This window comes from Rhyacophila brunnea, unplaced genomic scaffold, assembly GCF_057557595.1.
Source record: "Rhyacophila brunnea isolate RB1 unplaced genomic scaffold, BYU_Rbru_1.0 scaffold_14, whole genome shotgun sequence".
Lineage (NCBI taxonomy): Eukaryota > Metazoa > Arthropoda > Insecta > Trichoptera > Rhyacophilidae > Rhyacophila > Rhyacophila brunnea.
In genome coordinates this window covers 38,303,707-38,316,249 of record NW_028232796.1, presented here as the reverse complement: position 1 = coordinate 38,316,249, position 12,543 = coordinate 38,303,707, and the positions used below count along the sequence as shown (strand labels likewise).

At 34.7% G+C, this 12,543-nt stretch overlaps 1 protein-coding gene across 1 annotated transcript in view; it reads left to right on the top strand.

Moving 5' to 3' along the window:
• Nucleotides 1-12,543, top strand: part of LOC147075951 (metabotropic glutamate receptor 1-like) — a 186,056-nt gene that overhangs the window by 118,688 nt on the left and 54,825 nt on the right. Inside the window, exon 4 of the mRNA XM_085942281.1 lies at nt 5,710-5,956. Within this exon, the coding sequence (XP_085798407.1) occupies nt 5,710-5,956 (247 nt within the window). The remainder of the gene's footprint in view (nt 1-5,709; nt 5,957-12,543) is intronic.

Below are 12,543 nucleotides of genomic sequence, written 5' to 3'. Positions count from 1 at the left end.
GGCCGGGTTTTGAAGATAATGTAGATTGTAGCGACACATTATTTGCATTTTTGCGGGAAAGGGTTACATAGAGAAATTCATATCCTTTTAGAGCTTCAGATCCTTTGGAATATTTAGATAAATTTGTGTTTGTTGGTTAATAGTTAATAAAAAAAACATATTTATTTTACCTTTGATTTTCGTTTGAAGTGTTTTTTGCTACCAATCGCAATTTAGTACCTAAATATTTACTGAAAAATATAAAAATATGATACGTTATGCCAGTTTACGCCTAGTTTCTTTTAGACCATATTTTCTTTGTACTCATTCGTGGGTATTTTCACAATATTCGGCGGCTTAACCAGTTAGGGCAAGTTGTATACTTCTTCAAAAACATTCACCACAATTTTCTATCATGGGCCAATATCTTCCAGGAGTGTGCACCCTTGCACCCCAGCATCCGTATTGACACAGTCCAGCCATCGAAGTTTAGGCCTTGCAGAACAGACGTTTCGTTTCATAATGCTATCAATTGTACGGTTGCAGTGACGTCCTTAGACAAAATGCCGCCCCTAGGCAGTGCCAATATGCCGCCCCATTTTTTATACAGTATTTTCATCCTTTCACTAATCCAATATCTAATAAATGTGTTGTATGGATACATTACTAACAAAATATTATACCATTAAACAGCGCTCGAAATGGAAAAGTTTACGAACCGGAGCGCTCGACAATTTTCTGAAACTGTTTACATAGTGACCATTTTTTATGTGTATTTTATAAAAATAAGTGTGTTAGATTTTCTATTATATGGCCTATCTAGCTCAGACGGTCAAAATCACAAAACAGATAATAAATAGAATTCCGATAGGCTATCCGCTATACGTATACCAATACAGTAATTTTTTACTCAGGGATTTGAATGTGTGAGTGTCCTACGAAAATGAACAACACATTATTATAGACGTGCAATAGTGTGTGTAATACACTACTAATATTAAATGAGCGTCAATGCATAAACCGAGAGCAGTTGTCAGTATTCGACGTATGACGTATTCTTGACACATGTTTAAATTTATCCCGTATTCTTCCTTACTCGAGATCAGTTGCCTGCTTCTCCCTACCCGTTAGGTATTTTAGTTCCCATTATTTCTGAGTTCTCTGGCCAAAATATTTTTTTAACGAGACGGAACGATGATTTTACCAATTTAACGAACCGGAACGGCGCTCCGGTGCGCTCCGGTCCATTTCGAGCCATGTCATTAAAACATACAAAATTAAATTTAGATATAAAAAGCGAATAAATATATCCAAATAATCAGAGTCTGAGGTTCTACTTGGTTGATATTCTGACACATTTGGTTTGTACCATTTAGCAATACACAGATTTATTATTTCCCCACCATTTTTACTATGCTATGATTGTAGGTACAACATGTGAACAAAATAATTGTAGCTATGTCCATATACCAAATGATTCTATTCGATTTGCCGACCTTCGATTAACTGCCGCCCCCAAGCGACGCTCAATCTGCCTACCCCCACGGGACGTCACTGTACGATTGACAGCATTCACCGGAATCACGCCAATTGAGCCATATGTGTCCTGTATATTTACGACGAAATTTACTAGTAGTTTTTTACATATGGATGCGTGTTCGAGTCCCAATGGGTATATTTTATATATTATATACTAGTAGGTATATTTCATCTGAGATATTTTCAAACTATGTATGTTCAAAGATAAAAATAATTACCTGGCTTTGCATTAGGTCGCTTCATTGATCGATTACACTTACGATCTTACTTAACAAAACAATAATAATTACAATATTTAATATTAAAATATCTGTATCTAGAAATACAACATGTCGAAATGCAAATAATTCTGACAGCTAAGTCAAACAAAAGAATATTAAAATCGAATGCAAAATATATGCACACTTTATCTGTCGTAAAAATTCAAAATTAGAATCGGCAGGAAACGTAATTTGAACAAATAAATTTTGTTGACTTATATATTAAGATAACAGTGGCGAAGGGTGGAGATAGGCTGTTAAGATTTGATATATACATAGTGCACACTAAACTTTGGCAGTCATACTTCGTTGTTTTCATTAAATTAAGACTGCATTGTGTAGATAGCATACGTTAGTTTTTAAAATGCAATTAAAACCTGTCTTACCAAGCCAAACCAAAATAGTTTAGGTATGCAATGGGCGATGCGATCAAATAGTGCACACTTTTTCAGTCATTCTTATGTGTTTTTGTTGAATTAAGAATACGTATTATTACTGATGGTGTTGGTTAGTGTTTTTAAAATCCATGAACCTCTGTCTAAGCTAACCCATAATCGATAAAAATATTCTTCCATCTATAATAGATTTAAAATTATGTATTGTTTAATGGTATAATTTTATTTAAACGAATATTTTTTACTATTATGTACTATGGCTTGGATTTGGCAGGGTTTAATGGAATTTTAAAAACTAACTAACGCTATCTTCACATTGTAGTATTAGTTCAATGAAAACAAATACATTTGATTTACAAAGTTCAGTGTGAACTATTCATGTCAAATCTTAACAGCCTACCTCCACTCTTCGCCACTTCCATGTAAGAAAATATAACTAAACAAACATATTTTGATATATGTATATTATATAATAAATAATAACTGCTACACACAGAACAGATAATAAATAGAATTCCGATAGGCTATATACCAGTACAGTAAACTTTGACGTAGGGTTTTGGATGTGTGAGTGTCCTACGAAAATAAGCCACGCATTATGCACGTGCAATAGTGTGTATAATACACCGATATTAAATGAGCGTCAATGCACAAGCCGAGAGCAGTTGTCAGTATTCGACGTATGACGTATTATTGAAATGTGTTTAAATTCCTTACTCGAGATCGGTTTCCTACATCTCCTTACTCATTAGGTATATCAGTTCCCATTATTTCTGAGTTCCCTGCTGCTACATAAATAAATTGAACAACATCAATAAAAAAATTAATTATTACATTACTTTGATAGTCATACTTTTGAGATAAACCTTATTCCATTATTATATTTGGAGTTAAATATTTCAGTATTGTTCTGCGAGAGATAAACAATAGTGTTGATTTAAAAATTCTTCGACTTTGTTAATTTTCCGAACCAGTCGCGCGATGAATTTTCAAGCTTTTCCACTTGACAACTAAATTTCCTTTGCGTTTTCCGCCAGCCCCGCTGAAGAGACTTCAACCGACGAGTGCCGTACTCTTCCCGATAGCAGTGCCTTGCGATAACCCTTTCCATTGAGAGGACATTGTTATCGTTTCTGAATTATAATAATTAAATTATATACAACATATAGTACTCACTGGAAGACTTTTAACATAACAATATGAAGTATGTAGCAACTTTACAATCAAAACACTTGATAGCAGGGGGTGGAGCGGTCCTTTTTTTGAGTTGCTCCGCTCCGGGAGTAATACTTGCTCCAGCTCTGCTCCGGGGTCTGCTCCGCTTCGGGTAAAAAGTTTTAAAAGGTATTATATGTATAAAAATGTTAAAAACAAGTAGTTTTGAAATAAGATTTATTATTCGTCCTTTTCGTTATTAATTATATTAAATAAAACGACAGCAAATCGTCTTTCATTATCTGCCTCTTATGTCAAAAAAGTTAGGTTATTTATCACTCGGCAATGTTGCCGTATTTCAGATAATTCCAGTGCTACAATGTGTCAACTATAATATTTTCATTGGATTTTATGCTTGCTTGATTCCAAATTTCCCCGATTAGAATTTCCAAATGGACTTTTTTATCCAATTATATATTGTATTCGAATGCATTTCGTCACCTCAATACTACAACTAGATAACTCTGATTTGGTCATTGTGGGGAAAATGAAATTTAAACTTTACTTGATTAACATAAATCTAGGCTAAGTATAATTATTATTTAAAATAATAATTATACTTAGTTTGTCTAATTGGGAACAATTACATAGTGTTCAATTGTACGAAAAAATATTGCAGAAATATTATTGTATTTATTTAATGCATTTATGGTTATAAATTAGTTATCTAATATTTTCACACACAAAATGAATAGGTACAGTTCCCATTAACTTCTGACTTACCTAGTTTTATCATTTTGTAGAGAAGGAAATGTAGAATCATATTCGATAGCTATCTCAAAAACATTGAAGAAGAAAAAGCAAGATCTTTGATTAAAACAATGCAGCAGGACTATTCTAACATAATATAACTAACAGTTATCCCGGTATGTGAACCGTCAGACGTGACATTTTTACGCGTATCATACGTATATTATACGTCTGTAGAGGTTTACTCAACTCTACAACTGACGTATTATTATCTATGATCATTTATATAGCACAGATAGACAATAATAACAGTCAATAAAACAGTTGGATTTTGGCCTTTCCGCGTAACATTCAACTTAAATTCAAATTATAATGTAAACCTTCCAACTCAGCATTAAACCAGTGTGATAGTTCTTTATTAGTGCCGTGTTTATCCGAACTTTATTTCTACAATATAAAACCGTGTATTATTCAACTGTGCCCCGAATATACCATGTCACGCATTACACACCAAGCAACCTTCTACGATACGAACATGAACATCGGGGACTAATACGCATCTACATATTACCCGCAATACGTCTCAAGTTGAGGATCTCAGTAAAATAATAAAATATCACGATATCAGCATATATTTTGTAAAATACGGACACGTATTTTTTTGATTTGCGTAAAGACGATTTCATCGAGATGACATGTACGAAATATGTCCTACAATAATATTACATCGTTTTTTTTTGGTTTTCTTTATTTTCTGTGCACACCTTAGCTTTTATTACACTGTACGCCAATGGTAAAAGTAATTCGGTCTCCTGCAATTCGCTTTAATTTAATGAATCACTATTTTTTTATTTTATTTAAAGCACTCACAGAAGCCAAAGGTTATTTTTCCGGATATTTCTGTTTTAACAGAAACGTTTTTTTAATCCTTTCAAACTGAATATGGGTAGGCACTCATCGATGTTGACTGCGATAATTAAAATAATTATGTAATTAAATTGGATTTAATTTAATGAGAGATGAACAAGTATGCTTTATGATTTTAAATGAAACTACGCTGAATATAAAAAATGCAGCATTTTGATAGCACTTTCGTGTCGACCATTATAATTATTGACGTCACAGAATTTTCAGTATGTTTTACCCATAATCATCACATTATATAAATCCCCCCCCCCCCTTTTTTTGGTGCAACGTCTAAGACGGCAAGGATTATCCTCAGATATTTTTATATAACGTCGTTTCATAGTTCGATAAAAATAGTTTTAAAAAAATGACGCGTTGTTCGTGGAGCATTTCACGAGCAACCTACTTACTAACCTATTTTTTAATCATCCAGAATTCTATATAAATATGATATGATTGTATTTATAATTTACTTTCCGACCTATTTTTTCTGCCTTTCCTGGTGGTTTCATTTAGACATGATTGTCATCACAATGCTATACAGCCATCAATTTCCTATACAACACCTCACGGTGAGCTATGATATGGCGAACTGAATATTATGTACAATTTTTCGGATACGCCTTCTTGAAACGCTAATGGCGAAATATATATTATTTTTCTTGTCTTTCCAAAGGAGGGTTTCCCAAGATTTCATCACATTGATTTAATATTTTACCTTCCAGAAAACTACGGCCAGTCCGGCATACAAGCTTTCCGGGAGTTAGCCGAGCGCGCCAACGTCTGCATAGCCAAGGAAGATTCAGTTCTCAGCAACGCGGCCGATGAGGACTTTGAAGAGGTTGTGAAGAATCTGCGCACGGATAAAAGCGCCAAGGTGGTGGTCTGCTTCTGCGAGGGTATGACAGTACGAGGGCTTCTGGCCGCTGTGAAAAGACTAAATCTGACAGATCGATTGTTGATAGTTGGGAGGTTAGTTGGAATTTATCTATACTTTATAATAATACTTCTGTTTTCAATCGAATGTTTGTTTAAGGCTGATATGCATAGAACACTATGTACCTATACAAAATGAGAGATTCTAAAATCATTATTAGCAAGACAACGTCGCTTTCAGTAAACATAATTATTATTAAAATGTTTTTTTAATTGACGTAATATATAAGTATGAAAACTCAAAATTAAATAACTATAAACTAATAGTTACCGCGAAACCTACTCTCAGACAGGGGTAGTTTAAGGTACGTGGATGTCTGTGGGTCGTGAGTTAAAATTTGTCGTATTTAAGTATGACTTCTTTAGCATATTAGACTATGTGCGTGGGCACGATACCAGATTTCGATTCATGCGGGGTGTCTTACCTTTTTCAAAAAGATTTTTTCTATTGGTTATAATATATTTTCTCAGAAGTATTTTCAAAATTATGTATGTTCAATATTTTCTATAATTGCGTCGACAGCTAAAATAGATTTTGCGAGCAGTAGATAACTATTTGATTGTAATCGGGTATTGACATCAAAGTACCTAATCAATCGATGTCTTCAAGTAGATAACATAAAAAATACATACACAAATTTTGTTTTCTCTGGCCACGTGAATATTTACCATAAAGGGTTTTGATTATTTTAATATCCCGGATCCCCGCACGGCGGGCTGCGATTGTAATTATTTTTGATCGAATTGCCTCAGTTTCAGGTATCCGGTATAATATCAGTATTTCCGCCAGGTGATCGATCACAATCAATACACCTGTCATTCGCACAACCTAAAATAACTTTAGCGATCGCAATTGTTCGCGCAAGGTAAATCTGTATTTATAAACAAAATGATTACATCGTTATGCTTTAGCGTAATCGGATATTATGGTGATACATTATAGATGCAATTACAAATTAGCTAATTCGAGATTAATACATACTTTATTCGAGCATATTTATAGTAATACCATGAACTAACATATCCTGCGCATCTATTCTATACATAAGACTGCTATCGGCAGCTTCGAGGGTAGTTTTTCATATGTTTTTATTGAAGTATTATAATTGTTACAATAATTTAACCGTCTAAACTGTCTATCTCGCTCTAAAATTTAACACAGTTAAGAGAGATGCTGTTAAAACATAGCACTTATTGTAAAAATTACAACTAACTTATTGTAATTGTTAAAATAAGTGCTAATACTCACTGACGTCCCGTGGGGGTAGGCAGATTTAGCGTCGCTTGGGGGCAGCAGTTACTCAAAGGATGGCAAATCGAGGAGAATCATTAGATATATATAGGAATAGGTAGGTACCTAAATATAGTAATAACGGAAATATATTTCTATTAAAAAAATCAGCTCACTGGTTGGGAACTGGTTGGTTGTATTAATTAACATAAAAGTTTTAACAGAACTGTAATTTTTTTTGTCGGGTTCGCGATGTCTAGTTTACTTCCGTTGGCTTTGGACGTCACGTCCTTGATGACCAGCAATGACACGTGCAGATTTGCGAATTATATCTATACTTTCCTAATTAATTTATCCAAATATTTTTGCCAGTGATTCTATTGATTTTGAAAGTTGCCAGGTGTATTTCTAAGTGTACTTATCTGAAACCGTGTACTCGCAATAATGTCTATTGAAATATAAATGGCATTTAAATTAGATTTTGTGGTATATATTTTGTTAGTAATGTATCCTTACAACACATTTCTTAGATATTTGAGTCATGAAAGGATGATAAAAAAAATACTGTATAAAAATGGGGTGGCATTTTGTCTAGGGACATCGCTGCTAATACTTCGATACAAAAAATGAAAAACTACCCTCGATAGCTGCCGATAGCGGCTTTTTAGCAGTTTTTTGAATAGAATAGATGCGCTGACGTATAATATTGTATTTTCTTTTTGATTAGCATAATAATTGTTAACCCCAGTCCAATAGGAAGGTTTTTTTCATAATTTTAGTTAGTTTTTATCGAATTTTCCATCTCAGTCAGCAGCAAGCAATTGTCGATTTACTATATTAAAACTAAGGGCTTGCGCAGACAGAGCGCGGTCAGGCGGTCTGCGTTCCGCGTTCGGAGTTTGGCGTTCTTTGTACTGTATGGACTTCATACTGTATGGGTACACAGCCGGCGGTCAGACCGCGCCGGTCAATTGGAACGCTAGAGTTCTAGAGTTCTATGCCCGGAATTACAAAGAACGCCGTACCTCCCGTCCAGTCCCGTCATAGGAATTTGAGCAGTCACACAACATAGAGCGAAACCACACGGGGGAGTGAGTACGCAACAGCGGTGCTTTCTCACTTCCACTCGCAGTCGGAATATAGCGGTCTCGCATTATGCAGCGCTTGTGTCAGTACAACGTTTGTAAACAAATGGAACGCTTATTGTTGACTGCCACCTGTCTGCTGTCCCTGAACGCTAGCGGTCAACGGTCGGTTGAACGCAGAACTCCGACCGCTCTCTGTCTGCGCAAGCCCTTACGTCAGTTATTTCCGAATAGGGAATAGAGTATCCCTCTCGAATGACATAACATAAATCTTATTCACTCTGCATTTCCCAACTACACCAAGCACATCCCAATGGGATTCCGACAAGACGCGGTGACATATGAAACACTGTTGTGCACATACGTTGATTTTAATTGCTTTTGTAATTAAAATATTCCCTAGACTTACAGCAATATTATTCTTTAATTTTATACTTATTGTGTGGGTGTACTCTTTATTATAGCGATAGCCCGCGACTGCATTCGCAAGAAAAACGACAGTAATTACGATAATGAAGATAAAAAGAACTTTTTATATACCACGTTATTAAATTTTCTGTTGAATCATATAAACTTGACAATTCTATGTATTAATAAAAACTTTTTATTGTACTTGATAGAAATACTGAATAAATATTATAGAATACGGAAATGTCATATTGATTTCCATAGTAACGCACGTATATATTAATATTATATTAGTTGCTAGGACCCCCTTAGCAACCAATAATAGTAAGCAGTAAATATTACTTTTAACGATTTTTTTCCAAAACACACAAAACAGAATTAACTGAAAATGAATTCAATTCTGAAAGATGGCCAAAAGTATTAAAAGAATGCATTGTCCTCGTGTTCTGATATATTCTTAAAGTTTCAAATGTCTAGCTAGTCGGGAAGTTAGTTAAAAATCTTGGACAAACAAGAAAAAATCTGTACCGGACAAACAAGAATACGGGCTAATAAAAACGTGGTAAAAAGAGCTTATTCGCTAATAAACAATATTGATAAAAGAATAGCGGCGACCGGCGATGACAGGACAAATCATTTCAATGTTGCCATATAACTAACAATATTCCAACTCAATAAGGAAAAATACCTTAAATCTTTGTATATTTTTAAATGTCGGTAATAAATGTTTATATCAAGAAAGTGGGAAATAATATCTTCCAATTCTGGAAATAATCTCACATTCTAGTAAATCTTACGAATCCGACCACGACATTTTTTTTAAATGTATTGTTTAGTTGATTAGATAGATAGATAAGATTAGATAGATGGAAACCATTTTTCAACGTCAGTAATATTAGTAGTTGATGTTATATCTCAAAAACTACATATTAAAGTACCGCGACATTATACGGCATGCAACAAAGGTTAATAATGCGTTTCATAGTAATCTAATTATAAATGTCTACAAATAATTTATCAATCGTAATCCACCTCACTTGAACCGTAACAAACAACTGGCAGGTCATTGGTGTGCAATGCAGACATTAGACACTCCCTCGACTGACCGGCAATGCGAGTGTAACAGAGAGAACAATATATCGTCACTGTTCTGGCAGAAGACACTAATTCGAAAAAATTAAATATTGAGTTAGTTATACCAAAATGTTCCTTATTTCAAACTTTACCGTCTGAAAACCTTCTTAATAAATAAACAGTCTTTATTTTAAAGTCATCCTTTTTACGATTACTTAATAAACTCACGTGATAGACTATTTCAAACATTTTCACAACTTCAAAGTCAAATTACTCAAAACTAGTATTCTCCAGTTAGTGTGTTCTGCCAGAACAGAGACGATAATATATTTCTCACCATAATAAACACCTCAGTTTTACTTCGATTTCCATAAAATGAATAAAATATATCGATCGTGATTATTATAAATATCTAGTTAATTCTGTGCCAATCATAGGCCACCTCATTTGAACCGTATCAAACAAATAATAGGTAATAATTGGTACAAACGTTAGCCACTCCCTCGACTGCAGTTTCATTGTAACATAGTTTCATTACAAAAATCTAAGAACGCAATGCAGAACCGTTGACGTTAAGTAGCCGTTTTAACAATAAAAATACGTTACATGTTCTTTCTTTCTTCCACTTAGGCGTTCTAATAAGAATTGTTTATGTTTTATCGCTGAACTTAGGTCGTCGTAATCGGAACCTTGGGCATAAAGCCCACCAAAAAAGCGTTCGGTGCGCTCACTACTGAGTAGGCCCCTTCCCACCCGCGCATTACCCTTCACCTATGTAATAAGGGGCTCAAGGAGCACAAAATAATTATTATTATCAGCGTCTCTCATAACAAAGCAATAAAAATAATATTAAATTTCTCGAGGCTTGTAATTAATATCGGATACGCAATAACTAAACAAAGAGTTCATTGTTCTTAAATAATGGCTTCTCACCCGTCTTATCGACGACGCTTCGAGGAGTGTGATTTTGCTTGCCGTGTTCAATCAATGGACTACGTTGTATTTTCGTTAATTCGTATCGCTGAGAAGCCAAAAACGGTGACTCATGGGGCAGGCGGGCACAAAGCGTCGTCAAATCCAGTGTGCGCTGGCGTATTTGATTACGTTGTATTTTCGATGATTCACATAGAAAATGCGCGAGCGCCCCGTAAGCCTGCTTTAGTGGACTTTATGCCTTAAAGTTAGGCGCCTATCTTAAGTACTTACGCGCCTAAGTATGGTTAATCATTGTGCTCTAAATCACTGTGCTACTCGTGTTTCGCTATCCTATGTCAAAACTTGCCGAACCTTCCCATAGTTGATTGCAATATTGTCGCAGCACTAATTATGTAATATGACGCATTCGTTCCGGAACAAAGCCGATACAACAATAATAACAGAAGAGTACGGTTCGGTTAAATGAAATGGGAAAGCTGTGATTGGTTGCGGGATGATGCGAGGAAGACAGAAGTGGTTTGATCGAAACACTTAGCCCGCTAGAAAATTAGGACCGTGGAGGAAATTAACCGATGAAGTATGTATCTCTTGTATACTGTACAGGACGGTCCAGCAAAATGGATAATAATTAATACTATGTAACTTTAATTTAAAAATTAAGTCTGAACATGTTGAAGAAAAAAGTATTTTGGAGCATAAATATAAATTTGGTAGTAAATTGACACGATGTCCACGCGGCTTAAGCGTCGGCCTATAATGTCGTGGATTCCACGTTCGAATCCTGGGTCTGGCAAGTACACAATATATTTTTTTTCAATTTGTGTATGAGTCAGAGTATGGATCTAATAGGTTGCGCAAGTGGCTAACGTCCATTTCTCGTAAATCTTTTTATACAAACCTTAATAATATGATCTTATATGGATCAGATATACCTAGGTAGTCGGTACAAATTCCAATTGATTTACGCAGTGACCTCCCTAGGCGAAGTACCGTCGTTGGGCAGACTTAGAATTCCTTCTCCTTTGATTTTAAATCTCAAATTGTATGCAATTTGTTAGGTAGCTACCTGCATATCTATTTTATTAATAACGTATTTATTATCGACATGGCCCCCCAGAATGGGCTGACAGGGTACTAACTTGCGGCCCCGGGTATAGAGGGAAGGGGGTGGTGTGGCGGCTCGGCCACCTAAATAAGATAAAAACATACATCACCATTTTTTTTCAAATCGTAAAAAAGGTTACCTGCGGCGCTATTTTTATTTATACCCTTTTAAAATATGTAGGTATGTGATTGTGCGATGAAATTTGATGTGTTATTATCATAATTGATATACATATTTGAATGATAATTCACGTGTTGAATTTTATTTTATATTTTGTATTTATTAAATTTATGTTATATTTCTAATATAAATGGCTATTTTATCAAATATGGTGATGAGTCAGATGTTACTTGGCTACTACAAAAGGTCGCGATCAGTGCTTCATAATATGCTGCCGAGTGCCAATAGCTCAATAATTTAAGTGGATTTATTTATAAATACAATTAATCTCTAAAAATACAGGAGTACCCTTAATTTTACCTACCGAAATTATTGAGTTCTGTATAATACTATTTGGGAACATACACAGATTTTAAAGCCCAGTTTAAACAAACAATGAGCGAAAATAACGGTAAATATTTAGAAAATCTTGGGAAAGAAAAGAGAACACACTACTATCAAAAATATTATAATAGATCTCCTAAAACTTGGTTCAGTAAACATTGTAAAATAAAGCGAGATGTAATAGTGACAATAGCTAGAAGCAGGACAGGGCATTACAGTCTCAACTAGGGAATCCAATCCCGAGCCAAAATTCTGATCCCGGGATTTCGGGATTACAATT